Source organism: Homalodisca vitripennis, chromosome 4 (genome assembly GCF_021130785.1).
Source record: "Homalodisca vitripennis isolate AUS2020 chromosome 4, UT_GWSS_2.1, whole genome shotgun sequence".
Taxonomy (NCBI): Eukaryota; Metazoa; Arthropoda; class Insecta; order Hemiptera; family Cicadellidae; genus Homalodisca; species Homalodisca vitripennis.
In genome coordinates, this window is record NC_060210.1 from 133,383,542 (window position 1) to 133,399,991 (window position 16,450).

General features: G+C 32.4%; 1 protein-coding gene across 1 annotated transcript in view; it reads right to left on the reverse strand.

Moving 5' to 3' along the window:
- Positions 1-12,746, reverse strand: part of LOC124360194 (facilitated trehalose transporter Tret1-like) — a 35,166-nt gene extending 22,420 nt beyond the window's left edge. Inside the window, exon 1 of the mRNA XM_046813591.1 lies at positions 12,597-12,746. Within this exon, the coding sequence (XP_046669547.1) occupies positions 12,597-12,601 (5 nt within the window). The 5' untranslated portion in view covers positions 12,602-12,746. The remainder of the gene's footprint in view (positions 1-12,596) is intronic.
- Between the last annotated feature and the right edge of the window lie 3,704 nt (positions 12,747-16,450).

The following is a 16,450-nucleotide window of genomic DNA, read 5'->3' on the forward strand; positions in this document are numbered from 1 at the left end:
TCAGAACGGGAACATTAAACTGTTACACAGCATTTTGGCGAGATCGTTGAATCTTAACCAAAAGCGAATATGCGTCAGATTTCTTAAACATTATAAAACTTAATAGAATAAAAATAATTTATGCGAGAATACTACAGTTTACTGAACGAAATTTCACCAAATTATTTGACTAAACAAAGAAACGTTTATATTAATGTTCCCTAGTTTTTCAGCTTCCATTTAATAATAAGTACACTTTTCTGTAACAAAAACAATCATAACTCTCATCAACAGTATAATTTCACGTGGTTGGTTCTCTCACTACGTTTTTGGAGGTAAAAAATTGTCCTACAGTTAAAAAACTCTATGTCAAGTTTACAAAAACATACATAGCAAGATAGGCAAAAATGATGCCAACAAGTTTGTTAGTTGAAACATTTTCATCTGTCTGAATCGTACTGAAAAAGGTTCAAGTTAAAACTATTCTTTTATTAAATTTAACTTAGTAACAGTTGAATTTCCATTTTAACAAGGATTATATTCGTTGTTTGTAACGGTAACATTGTTTGGGACATTTGATATAGTTATATGTTACAAAAATAGAACAGTACGTTCGAGGATTGGAATCTTTCATCTCCATCAGGCGCAAACATATTCTTAAGGCATAAAGCAAGCACAAAAATTAAAACTTAAGGCATTGCAGTGATAAACTTACCTGCAACTAAGAACAGAACTAAGAACTTAGTATAACTAAGAACAGTAGATGTGCGTAAAAATACAACTTATATTTTCACATCATCCATCGTCAATAAAAAACTATTAAGGATTATAGTGCATTCCTATTTCCTATTTCCATCATATATTTTAATGCATTCCAACACTAATTTTACTGTTGTGCCCCCTATGGTATGCCTGTCACTCAAACACTCACTTATAAACTTGTACCCACAGCCTAAACCAGTATTATCGCAAAACAGTTAAATTGAATAAGTTAAATATTCATGTTTTCAAAACTTTGTCCTTAACCGAGTTAACTTGACCAATCATTAAAAAATTCACCTTTTAAATGTTTTTGTATCACCACTACTATAGTTTTAGATTCAGAAGACTATAACAAATATAGACGTGTGTATATTTTTTGACAGTATACGTGTAAAAATGGACACTGTAAATCAAAGTAAATTAATTAAAAACAAAACTGTATAAATACAATTTTATGGTATTTAAAGCGCAAATACTATAATAGCCTTTAATGTGATACTGTTTATACTAAATTGTATGTAACCATCTTCACAATTGAATCGTGAAAGACAGGAGAGAAGGTAACTGACGTTGTTCACCATTTTATCATGTATCGGGAGCGCTGAGTACAGTATTATTATTCGTAGGTACCCAGCGAGGGTTGGGGTAGGGGTGGACTTTTTCATGCAAGTTAGTATTCCTTGGCAAAGTTATTAGTAACCGCACTATAGATTATTATAGATGTGCCATTGCCCTAAAATGAAGTTCGAAAACGTGGCAAATCGGTTTCTTAACATTAATTGTATTATGTGTAATTTAAAAATAGAATGGTTAATCCGAATTTGATCGTGGATAATTTTATGTTCATCTTATATTAACGTTTTTATTACTTCTGAACCTATGTGTTTTGCAAGTGCGACACTGTAAAGACATTTCCCCAAGAGTGTTTCACAATACTACACCATACAATTACTTTCTATTCGAGGAATAATAAAAGTAACATAACAAGAACTTCAACAATGACACGAACAAACAAAGCAATATTTTTACAATTTTCAAAGGAGCTCGCTGTTTCATTTAATAAAACAATGGAACTGACAACTGCTTTTCACCACTAGTGAGAATATCACATTTCCACTAATGGGGATACTGCAGCCAATATCATGGTAGTATGGTGAAACATACAGGGTGTAAAAAAGCCCTGCACGGACTTGATAATTCCCGTACGATTACAGATAGAGCAATAAAACTTGGTACGCCATTACTGCACCTATAAATGCACTTTTTGAAGTAACTACCATATTTTTGACGTGTCAGAGGGATGACTCGCATGGAATCAGAAGGAAAGCTTAAATGAGAGCATAGGTCGAGTATTACAACAAATTAAAGGTCTTTATTAGTAGAGTACAAAGCCCGCAAATCCGACCTCAACGGGTTAACACTTTAAAACAGTATGCTGGTTTAAAGTTTGAAATATTTACAACGTAGGTCCTGTTCTATATGGTTTAATATTCTTGCCTTGGCTCAAGTTGTGAAAGTTAAATTTATTAAATGAATACTGGACTTGTGAAATAGATTTTAAAGGATATATTTGGTTTTATTGTTTCTAAGAATGTATTTCAATTGTGGGATAAGAGACTGAAAAATACTACGGTTCTGAAATAAAAATGAATGTGGCAAATATATAAATAAAAGTGAAAATGAAAGTTATAATTTCCTAAAAAAATAGGTTGCAAGATTATCTTTAATGAATTCCAGCAATAATTTACATGCATTTTTGTAAGATAAAAATACATTTAGAATTAATTCTTTCTGATCCCCAGATTGCCACGGCGTAAGTTAAGTAAGGGACAGTTATACAGCAACATAAATGTCAAGTTCCGCGCTTTTTAAATAGATTTTTGTTATTATAATTTATTATATTAGAATGTACATTACGAATTTCTGTTCACCTCGATAGTTTGGTTTGCGTCATGATAAAATTAGCAGAATAATGGGGAAGTCTGCATGTTCGACAAAATGTGCATGATCACATTGTCCTGAAATCGGGGTTTCAGGAAGAATAACAACAATGGAAGCAGATAACTATGAGATCTGAGTTGGTCAGCAGTCAATATGAGACCGCGGGAATATCGTGTAGTGGTTGAGAGGTATGGGAGTGGAAGTACGACTATAAAACGCCGTAGGACTGCATTTCCGCTGGTTTTGTGAAGTTTGGAGTGCTTGGCATGGCCTCTCAGATCGTGAGTTATTAGAACTCACTTCGAACGGGATTTTACGGAGTTTAAATACTTATAAAAATAATTATATTATTGAAAATTAATAAGAAACTGATGATCTGTATGAAAAAAGAAACAATTCGAAGATTTTGTGTTGCAGTTAGAAGAATATGTAAAGACCGCCGTGACTTATTGAAGTATAAACTATTTTGAAGATTAGTTTAAAACATAGCCCAGAAAATGGATTAAAATAAATAATTTAAATTCACACAACTTATTTTTTATGATAAATTATTGTTTTAACTGTAAAAACTATACTTTAGACTTTTATATACCACCTGTAGATTTTTCTTCAATTCTGTTTCCTTAAAGTGCATTAAAAATCAAGTAGAATGTATTACGCATTCAAGCAACAACGCTGTGATAGCATTAAGATGTATTAATTATGTTTTAGTCATATTAATTTATTATGGAATTTGAGTTTATTATTAATAATAGCTGTTTATTTATTATGTCAATTTAAGTTTTATTTATATTTTATACATAAGAGTTGTTGGAGATATAAGAAAAGTTCATCTACTACTCGGTATACAAGTTAGGCAGGCGACCTGTCCGCAATATATTCTTTTACCGGCTGAACCGAGAAATCTAACTTCTCCGTTTTAACTAAACCCCCCCCCCCCCTTAACCACAGAGAATTCGGGAAAATCATTTTTGACACTACAAATGCCAATAAATGGCTCTGTTGGTGGAGGGGGTATGGGTAATTTTTTAAAGGGTTTAAGTGTAAAGGTAGGTTCGAGTCGTACCTCACTTAAAAGGCTGTGATTCACTGACATTGTGATAAGAATTTTAATTTATTTCGCTTCTTTGCGTACAGCGATGGTTGAATATGTTGCACAGTTTTTTACTGTTACCTCGTTAAAAACTACAAACTTTATTCAAGGTTACTATAGAAGTACTCTTTGTAAAAATATGTTACAATTGCCAATTTTCAGCAAATTTCTAATTTTTTTTGTTAATAGTCAAAATTTAGGATATTTCAAACTAATAAAACTTAAAGGTATGACTTTCACTACACCCATCATTAGCAATCTTAACATCTAAAATGTTCGTATTTAAAGTTTTGCTTTATCTTGAATGGTTGAGAAATGGTGCCAAAACTACTAATTTTCATCACGTGTCAAAACGGAGAAGGTTTTCGGTCCAGCCGCTATACATAGCGGACGAGTGACCCTATACAACCACTACTTGCAATCCACTACTTCCGTCCTTGGTAAATCTTACTAAGGTTTGGACTGATTACGATAAGGGCTTGATTGCACTAATCACGCTGTTGAAGCATTTGAAGATATTCTGCAGCTCATTTTATCACATAGCGATAAAACTGCGATGTCGTTATCTGCTGATATAGCTGCGTGGACAGAATATTTCAAACACAAATCTAAGAATGCCTTAGTTCTGACATGTGATACAATTTTAGAAATGTCCTTTATTTCACTGTCAGAAGTGCTATAATTCATCCGGAAATACTACCAACTGTCCGGTTTATAAGTAGTTGCATAATAGAGTTCAGATTAAAAGCAGGCGAACCTTTGAATCACAATTTGGTAATTAAGTCTGTTCTTATGTATCGTTCTGTAGTATAAAGGAGAAAATAATCCTCAATGCAGAGAAATATTCAATGCGTTTTCATAGAAATCAGTGGAATCAATGCAATGTACTGAGGTCAATCAACTCGGGTCAGAGGTTGTTGCAAAGGCTCTCTGACAGAATTCAAAGAATTCAAAGACAACATGAAAAGTTTGAAGAATAATTATTAGGCATATAAAGTCCCTTGTATGATTATTTTGATTACTTAAGTTTGATAACTTAAGTCAGAATTTTATGAAAACATCTGCATATCTTAACCGACCATGACCCTAGATCCTAAATTTACTGAATACAATATCACGAAGGCTTGTCAGCATGGTATCTGCCATAACTTCTTATTGATTTTACAAAATTGCTATATGAATAGAATATTCTTAAGATAAATTGAGACTCTCACTGAGCATTTTCAAGAAGGAGCTTGGATAATCTGTTTTAGAAACATTAAACAGCTCGAAAAGTTATGCCTCAGGCATCGTAGCATTGTAGAGCACGATATAGGGGTTTAGAATTGTTGAGTGGGTAATAACAATAATTACGAATCTTTATATCTCGTATGGTTTCTTGAATGAGTGAATACAATTAATTACTACCATAATGTATAATCTACTCCGCTCAACCTTGGTTGAAATTAATCTTGGTGCGTTAGACATTCTCATTAAAAAGTATTTTAAGATGGCTGCATTTTAAAATTGAGTGACCTTTTTATTTCAGTTGCTACATACTATAGATTTACAAGTACACTGCATCAATGTTTAGCAATTTAAAATATTTACGACTATACTAGAAATATAGTAATTGTATAGTACGTAAATTGTAATGTATTGTATACTACTGGATTATATTGTAAATCATCGAAATTACTGTGACTCATCAGTGTAAAAGAATAACGGCCTTCAGTGCCACGAGAATGTTGTTTTTCAAAAAGTATTTCTAATAGTATTTTTATTAAACAACAAACAGCAATTGGGTGCTTTAATTAAATCGCAGAGAATCAGCATTGTGACGAACGAAATTTAGAGATTCCTCAAGGTATTTTGTAACTCTCTCGATTACACACCACTATCGGTATTGATGAAATCTGTTCCAGCAAAATATATACCATCTCTTACCGCTCATACAAATGATGGACATCGATATGTGTCCTGCTTCCTTAACGATAATTAAAAAATACCTCAATGTATTCTGTAATTGTCTTGGTTACACACCACTATCGATATTGGTGAAATCTGTTCAAGCAAAATATCTACCATCCCTTAGCGCTTAATGATAGTCATCGTTATAGATCCTGTTTCTCTGCTGTTCAAAAATTTGAAAGTGAGTAGTTAAGAACTCTAAAAAGGGTTTTTGGCATTGTCCCATTTTACAACCTTTGCTCTCATAAGGGTTTTCACATCTCATAAGGATTCAAGATAGTGACAGTTTTTTTGAAATATACAATTCATTGCATCGATAAGAATTAATACAAAAATTTCCATAATTTATAGCTTATTCCAACAAAAACTGGCACGATCGTAATTTCAGTGTGCCTGTGGCTTATTTATTCCACGAAATCTATAAAGGATGATTTATACGTGAAATAGTTTTCTGGTTTATTTGACTATATATATATATATATATATATATATATATATATATATATATATATATATATACAATTAATTTAAATGATTTAAATTGTACGTTTTTACAATCAATACAACATAGGTTTTGACCCCATTCGTAATATTCCTATGAATGAAGATTGTGGAGTTTCAAAATTTCTAGCCAAATATTAATGTGTAGCCAGTAAAGAGTTTATAGTTACATCAAAGTTGTAAAAATTTCCCTTAAAACTATGAATGCTTCTCCAATATATTTGAGTATTCATTAAATTTATTTAAAATTCGTTTTTATTGGACAGTATGAGTACGGGTAGAGTTTATGTTTTGTTATGTAACAAACATCGCTGCATTTCCATGCAAAATTTCATAGTGTTACACACTTCGCTAACGCTCAGCCAATAAACTGGCATAGAAAAACCATCAAATCGCGAAATAATTGCTACGAAATTAGACAACACTTTAAAATAAGAAAAAGGAAGTCATCTAGTCCACAAACAAATTGAACCTCAAACATCTAGTCACGGAGATAAGTATCCACACCTGGAAGTGGACAGATCACTTCCAGTATATCCTCGCAGGATCCCCTGGAATAGTCTATCCAGCTAATGATGCGATATGGTGGTGGGAACTCACACTTGCCCCTTCCACAGATGCATAATGGATGAGCCTAATGTGCTTATAGCGCTCATGAATTTGCATGGGAAAAATTGAAACTTTCGCCTTACCTGTCAGTTTACACCTCTGAGAACAAACTCAGCCTTTGCCGCTCACTTTTGTGTACACGTTGGGAATGTTAAACTACTTATGTCATTACTCAGGACAAACCTTATTAGCGAATGTTCCTACACAGCTCTTATAGATGTAAGTATCCATGTTGATATGTTGCTAACCGGTTCATCTCTGTGTAACACTATGATTGGAAATGTTTAAACGGTGTTAAACTACTTATGTCATTACTCAGGACAAACCTTATTAGCGAATGTTCCTATACAGCCCTTATAGATGTAAGTATCCATGTTGATATGTTGCTAACCAGTTCATCTCTGTGTAACACTATGATTGGAAATGTATAAACAGTGTTAAACTACTTATGTCATTACTCAGGACATACCTTATTAGCGAATGTTCCTACACAGCTCTTATAGATGTAAGTATCCATGTTGATATGTTGCTAACCGGTTCATCTCTGTGTAACACTATGATTGGAAATGTCTAAACAGTGTTAAACTACTTATGTCATTACTCAGGACATACCTTATTACCGAATATGTTTTACACATAACGTAGTTAGGAAGGCTTGATTAAAATTAATTAAGCTCTAGTTCACCTTCCTTTTATTCCATATTAAATTGAATGTTTTTACACCGCTCTTTTAAATGGGCGAGTATCAATGTTATTATGCTGATAAATTGTTCATGTTTGTGTAACACTATGGAACAACTCTCCATCCAGGTATGTTCCATTTCGACTGTAGGACACGAACTTATAGATTGTGTTTTTCTATAATTTAATTGTCTTAAAGGCCTTAAAATATTTCCAGAACTTTATCCATCTCCAAGTTGGAGTTCTATTTGATCACCCCGTAAAATTACTCCTTAATATATTCTTTAAAATTTGAGAACTGTACCATTTTTCCATTTAAAAACGACAGGTCTGCATGGTTTCCTTTCAGACTAGTTTTTACAATGTTTATAGTGAACCGCCGAGGAATAAAGAGCTAACTATGAGTAGAACACTTTCGTTCCATTGATGTCTTGGTTAGTCAGACAGATAAGAATATTGCAATTAAGGGTTCCAAATATCCACATTATCTTAATTAACGTACTTTCAAAATTTTATTTTTCATTTATTAATTACACTATTATATTTAGAAGTACATAGTCAAATAAATCTTGAATAAAATGAAAATGTTTTACCATATTTTGTAATGTAACGTGTTTTCTCGAATTACAGCAATGTGCCCTCATATAAACTGCGTGAAATTTGGGAAATTAGTTTCAATCATAGGAGTAGTTCTGTGATGCGAACCAATGTCACTGTTTGTACCATTCCTCAAATATATACTCGTAATACTTAGAGGCTCGTTGTGGTTTCAACCGTTCTGGTTCGTTCCTCCTGTATTGAATGGAATTAGCAGGAACCTTTATCATGGTATCGACCTGTCCCCAAACATCGCCAAAAATCTGTGATAATCATTAAAATAAGTCACCGTTTTCGCACCCTCCCCTGCTCAAAGCCTGTAACCTCGTGGATTCCAATATGGATATTATAAACCATATTATCAATATTATTCATCATTGGAAGCAAATGTGTTCAACATTTCACATTTCAAGCTTCTGTATCCAATACTTGTGTTGAAATATTGAGTTCATGATGTTGCAGCCCTCCACGAGCTCTCATGATTGATTATGAAAAATACTTGTGTTCAGCGTATCAGTAGAACTTTACGTGAGTTCCTAACAAATAATTAATGATTTAATAGTTATGAACGCGATTAACTTTTTATTAACAGTATCGCAATTTTCAGTAAAATAATTGAATTACAGTCGATACATGTTTTATGACCCACTTATTCTTTTCTTCCTAATATGAACAAGTACAAATTTATTGAAGACAGGAAATCCTCCCAATATGATTCCATGTAAACACGATTTATTAGTCTTTTTAAACAAGAATTCGAAGAAAAATGTATAACGTATAATATTACATTATGTTAAAGCATTCACCACCAAATTAATCGTAAGTCATTTTCGGTAATTGTCTCCTAAACATCGTGTGTAGGGTATCATATCAACGACCAGTCGAAGGTCGATTAATTATTAATGTATATTAGTCAACCTTATCAGCGATAGGCTCTCGTGAAGTGGAAGTGGCCACATCTGATAACATATAGGGCTTGTGGCATGAGACATGCTCCCATACTGTCACGAGCACTATTTGCCGGAACTGAAACATTTGTATATGAATTATTTGTCCATTACATGGCAAATGAATAAAAACAATAGTCACATGTAGAGAATTTGTCACACGAAACTCTCAATTGCAGGACCTGCCTCAATTTCCTCGGTAGCAGGTGTAATAGGATGTGTACTCTATTCATATTTACTTCTCTGTTCCAATTGTTTCAAATGAAAGTTTTGAAAAATTAGTTTAGTTTTATGGTTATATGGAACGTAAATACAAAAATAGCCTATTAAATGTTACGATTTACAGTTCAATCACGGAAATCCGGCAAGCCACTCGTGTGGTTTTATGACTATTGATGGCAGTCACTTTAACAGAGCTGTAATAAATGCACATTAAAGTTCAACGCCGAGTTCGCGATAGTTTATGGAAAATAGGCTACTACAGAAAATCTCTCACTTTTTCGTGACGTATAATGTTAAAAGCTTACAACATTAAATTTTAAAATACACTCGAGTCCTCTTTGTAAAACAATTTTTAACATTATTTAAGATTGGACAGAATGTTTGGAAATGTTCATACTAATTATGAAAAAAAAAAATTATTTATAGTTTCAAATAAATTCATCAGTGTAAAAAGGGTTCATAATACAGCTACCATGCATTCTTTAAGTTGAAATTCAGATTGTAATTAATAACGTTTAATGGGTTTTGTGTACCTCAAAATAAAATATTTAATAATAATGAATTATGATGTTTAATAAAAAGAAGACTCAAATGAGGAATCAGTGGAACCGTTTATCTAAAAAGATATACTGTGCAAAAATGAATCCCAGTTTTCTCAACTTTAAATAGTAATGTTTTAACTTTTACAGCAAATATTTTTGTTGTTGGAAATTTATTTCAATATACCAAGAATTACAATGGATGTTTAAACCTCGAGACATATTGTGTGATCAATACAATCCATTAGTTGATTTTGCAGTAAGTAACCTGTATAATTTAAAATAAAATTACAAAACATTTCTGGTTACTTTATGTATGTTTAAAGTAAAAAAATGATTGTGGCGTAATCATTAGTTTTAAATTCCATGCTATTAACGTTTATGGATTATAAATTTCGAAACTAATTTAACTATTCGAAGGTGATGCCATACTTTGTTTAAAGTTCGTTATTGACGATGAATAACAGGATTTCGGACATTTTTCATCGTTGTATGTTACAAAATGTATATATATATATACATATATATGATTGTGTGTGTGTGTGTGTGTGCATACATATATACATTAATCAAATTTGTACAAATGGCAATAGCCTAATTTAATTCCAATTAACATTGAATCGCAAAAAGTACTTGCTCCGCCGAGAAACGAACCCGGATCTCTCATTTGCCGGGTGAGTGCGCTACCACTACACAACAGAGCCCCTACCTTTGACGATTCAGTTATTTTGCTTTTGGCCGTTTCTTTCACATATGTGAAACGAGAATGGTTTATGCAGTAACTCTTCTGTACTGATCTAACTGAACAAAAGAAGAGAGAAAAACTTTGACATTTAAAAATACATTGATGTTTATATATTGTGAATTGAAATAACATATGTCGCAATTAGACACATCCGGCATGGCTCTCAATTATTGTCTCTTGTGGAATGTTGACGATACAAGCTCATATTAATATAATTCTTGTCAGATTAGTCAAGCAACTAGTTGATAAAGAAACTATATTTTTGTTGAATTAGGAAGCTCGAGGTATTAATTAAATTGTAAAAATTAAATTAATGTTTTTCACTTAATTAAAAACCCAAAATTAGGTTAACTGAATTTATTATTTACGGATGCTTTACGTACAAGTGTTAATCTAAGGGGACATTGGTTTAAAGTGAACAATGAGGGATTCATAGCAAACTTAAAATTATAATAGATAGGAGTACGCTAGACCATGTAACAAGCTTTGCATCTAAATTATCTACAGCTTATTTGTTTTTGAGATATTCTGCGGACGGAAAAACAGAAGAGAAATTCAACTGGCCTCCTGAATGTGGCTTTGACTGGCCAAATCCAATAATGTGATATGCACTACCATCAAACTCTATATTGACTCTATATTTCGCTAACGCTTAGCCAAAACGAGGAGTTTGTTTTGCAGAGTGTTGTAGCTTTTAGGATATAACACGTTAAAGTTAGAATATTATATTAATAATATACACTAAAGTCATAAATTATTATTGACTGAGTTTACAAAATTCCCACAGAAAGATGGGCAGTCATTAAAGGGGAGGAAATGCTGGAAAAGTATTAGGAAAACGAACCCAGAGAGAGAGAGAGGGGCAGAGTGAAAGAAATAGACCACAAGGGCCATTAATTTGAATAATATTGCTCAAAATGCTACAGTGAATAGACACCATAGGGGGTAGGGGCGGAAAGAATTGCTGTAGGACTTGTGGACTCTTTTATTTGCTGAAAATACTATATACTGAGTAATTTTAGTTCGAGATTGTGAGTTCCATTTGCTTACTAAAACCCATGTTAATGTTCGTAATTTCAAAATAATTCTATCGCCGTTAATCTTTTGAGCAGACACCAGAAATTAGATGGGAAATCTTATAGAGTAAGAAATACTATTTCAACGATTGTAGTGGTTAGACTAACCAGCAGCTTTATTGAGGCATATATGAGTTCAGTGGAAGAGTGCTATGATTGTAGTGTGGAGCAAAAGTGTAAAACTATTAGATATGCGCTAAGAAAGACACTTGATCATCAGTTTCTAAAACAAGAAATGACTGATCATTCTGGTGAGATGTATCTGCATCATGATGTGGGAGTGTAGGAGGTGTTGGAATCTGAGAGAAAAAGAGAGATAAATGCTGCGGTCTCTAATACATTTAGAAACCTGTTTAAATCAAATTGATAAGAAATAAACGTAACTATTAAATTAAACATTCCGAAATTCGTAGGCCTATAGTTGAAATATTTTTCAATTTCGAACGACTGATCCACTGATAAGTTAAGATAGTAGGATATATTTTCTTAATACGATACAGGTAATGAAATTTAGAATTTTGGGTTATAGAAGTGTTATTGAAGTAACGTGTTACAATAATAGTACACAAATAAATTTAAGTGGTTATTTTGAGGTTGTAATCAATAAACTTAGTGTAGTTAAAGCTGTAGTTATTACATTTGACAAATGATAATACGAAAAATGTTAATGAGATAAACCCGCAAACTATTGCTAAAAATTATTATTTGTAATTAAATTGTTTTTTATAACAATTACTTAAATTGAGGTTAAGCAAATAGGGAGAGAAATGTTATTGGGAAAATTAGAGGTTAAGTGAGGGAAGCGGGACCTGGTACCCTAGTTTTGAAATAAAGCTGAAGTTTATTATATTTGAATATTCAGCTCATTGAGGATTAAAATTTGTAAACACTACTAGGACACGGAATAGAAATAGCACTTTTAAAATAAAATAAGATGAAAGTGTGAGTACTTACGCCATGTCCAGCTAAGTCCAAGCAGGCAGCCACTGTCACCACGCGAATGTCAGGCAGCGCGGACTCGGTCCTCTTATCCACGGCTATCTAAATAGTGCGATAACACTAACTGCATGTACACTGACTATACAGACTTCACTGCCGAAATGTGAACAGTTCCCATACGCTTTCCTGCGTATTCTGCTAGCTACCCTTGGGCCTTGATAGTATCTTATCGTACATGGTCTAGAAACTTCAACTGATAAGCCGACTACTCTATCAGCTCACAATGCCCTAACTATTAGTGTACCAATTATATCATAATTACCATTATTATCTGAGTATTTATTATTATATCAAGATTACCATACTGTTGTGTGACATGAATACAACCTTGTTTCAATGTTCTATCCCGACTAAGGATTTTGTGTTTGGACGCATAGTAGAGAAGAAAGTGCTTAATCGAAAAAAGAGTTCGTTTACTCTCAATACTGTATCTAAAATAGTAGTTTAACTGAGTGTAAACTTAATAAACCGTATAAAACACAACTAACACTACTTAAAGAATAACACGGAATAACACACATGTTAATACACTGAGTCTAAATACTTAAATACATCGTATGTAAAACACAACTCACTTTTTATAAGGCTAAGTGAATAGTAGATTGTGAATAAACTCAAGTTAACACAATATGTGACACAATCTGTATGTACAACACTATTGAACAAAATACTAGCAGTTCGCACACAAGTTTATAGGTATGTAAAACCTTAAAATTTAGATATAAAGCTTTAGATTTTGGACATTTAAATTTTATTATTTACTAAAACGCAAAGTGCCACGTTTTTAAACTTATTCAAATGTGTTATTTAGTAAGTCATAAAAATACTGGGTGAATTTTCAACCCATGTGGAAAATTTAGACCTTTCTTTAGATTGTATTGGCACATCACGGGGGAGGTTTCTTTTTTTAATTCTGAATAATTGACCTCTAAACACAATTTGTCTTAAAAAAACTAAAGAATCTAATCTTTTAGTAAATTGTTACCGTTTTGGTATGATAAAGAAATTCCGCAGAATGTTTCACTGTCACTAAAACATGTTATGGCGAAAACGGATTGATTATGTAATAATGTCTTAGAAATGGAGATATGATACTTAAAAATAATTGATAGCTAAATAGGCGTATTCCAAAATTAAATTTGGCATTAGGTGGAGATTAGGTATATTTAAAAATTTCTGACAAAAACTTATTTTTTCAAAAGCTTAAATCTGGTATTGATTATATTTTTGAAATTTAATGTACAGTACGGTCTCGTTTTAGAACTCACTGTACAGAACTATACAACTTTGTATAATAGTACATTCATTAAATAATCATTGAATCGTTTTAAAAGAGTGGAAAACCATTTTTACATTCTAGCATGCGATGTACTGCGTGAAAATGTGTACAGCGTTTTGAACATATTGGTTATCCCTTTTAAATTTTGTGTAATTTATCTAAAACACAATTTGTCTTAAAACCATCCTAACAGCTCCATGAATGAGGCACCAATGTCCCAGGACTAGCGACTGTAGTCGTAATCATAATAATGAAACTGAACTAAATGTGTGACCTTCCATATTAGATATTCACTAGATGATAAATCCAACAGATACTTTAATTACACAGCCATCCATAATATATTTGTGTTCCTAACAATCCTGTGTACACATAACGTAGCTGTCTATGGTGGAAGGGTTGATTCAATGTGAATGATGAGTTTAGCTCCAGTTCACCTTCCTCTAAGTGTAGCGTCTGAAATCTGACACTGTCACATACTTGATTCCTGGAATCTGGATTCACGTTAGTCAAAAAAGATCAAGAAAAGGTCGGCGACGAAGAAGCTCAAAACGAACTCTTTGTACGGTTTCGATATCAGATACAACCAGACTACGAATCGTAGCCAGATACTACACCTGATACGCCACCAATGAGACGATGAGAATGTAGAAGGATATTTAAAAAAGAAAAACACAAGCTTAAGCCAAAATTCGACATTTATGGGGCATTTAAATAGTATTATAACTGAAAGAACCAAAACGACTGTAAATAGTTTTTAGTACATAATCTTGTTGAAGGTGAGTATTTTAGAATTAAATTGATACGAGAGGTTTTATTGTAGAGATATTGGGGAGATGCTTGGAAATTCCTATAAAATATCTATTGCTAAACATATCAAAAGCGTCTACTTAAAACAGATTATTAAAACAAGTAATTATTAAATGTTCCTTTAATTGTATTCCCTTAGAAATAGTTTTTAGTTTGCGATAGTCCCTTAGGACTATCGCAAACTAAAATATTTTTAATTGCATCCCCACCTGTGTAATACATTCCAATATAGGAAAACCCAACCAAAATCACAGCTTTCCAGTGAAAATCTGGAGGACTTAATTTTCCTTTCCATATAATTTTGTGAACCCATATAACTGTAGAGAGAAATAAATATTTTCACTGTAATGCATTTAAAAAAAAAACGTAAAAAAACGAAAAACGTAGGCGATATTTAAACAATATAAAGAAGGAAAACCATCAGGAAGATTCTAATTCAAAATTGTTAAGTGTAACTTTAACTATAGATAGTAACATCGTTTTATCACATGAATAATTTGTTACTTATATGATTATCTCGCTGTTACGGTATTTATGTTTAATTAGACCTAAGTGCTATCACACGGAGTGTTAAAGTGTTAAGTGTTAAAACTATTGAGGCTGAGTAATTAGCGTCAAACGATAGTCAGTAGTTTTATTAATTAAAATATAATCACAGTTTATTAGAGGGTCCAATGTATAACTTTAACAAGAAGATGATTAATTATTAAGGATGAATTTATTTTTTGTAGAACTATCACCAGCCAACCAATTTAGCGTCTTCGATCCTCGCAGTATTTTTGAACTTCTTCCAAATATGTAAATTAATGCTTTGCGTTTTGGAAACTCAAATTCTATAGGTATATTACAAAACAGCTTCTCTGGGTTGTGCAAAATACTTGGTACTTTTCCCATTCTTGTAATGTACCAAAGAGGGATTACAATTTGAAATTATTATGTTATCGAAAGCAAAAAATCACATGTATATAGACATATTGGACTCCTTTAAGATGCATGGGTGCATTTGAGGTAATAAACATCCACTCAACCCTTTCACGCATTCCCCCCCCCCCAACTATACTGAAGGGATGTCAATATGAGGGATTGGATTCTACAACTCTAACCACCTCACACACTTCCATTCCAATGATTCTGTCGCCATTTATTAGTCATGTATTCCATTTATACTGTCACCGTTGAATGTTTATCTTCATTTAGCTTATTCGATTCTCCCCAAAAACTGTGAATTAAGTCTCTCTTTTCCACATTGTTTTACCCCCAAATTTGACATATTATCCAGTTGAATTTTGTAAAATGACACATGATCATTTATATTCTTTTGCAACAGAGATTTCAGGCCCAAAATCACTGGCCAATAGAATTCAAACTAACTAAGGTTCAATTCAAAATTTAAATTCTATAGTTCATTTTATTACTGATGGATAGAACGATAGACAACCTTAGTACATTTAGTACAATATTGAAATGATACAATACTTAGCTATAAGACGCACCTATACCAAGAGTTTCTTAAAACCCTTTAACATAATCTTATTTCTCCACAATAATACTACTGAATAGCTACTCCAATTAAAATTTTTATGTTTAGCTACTTTTACAAAAAATAGCGTTAAATAGTTTGTAATTTAAATTATAAAGAATAATGTAAACAACCTTTCAATTACTGACTCTAGTCGCATTTTTTAGTGTTTTTTATAACTCAGTACTGTATTAATACTAT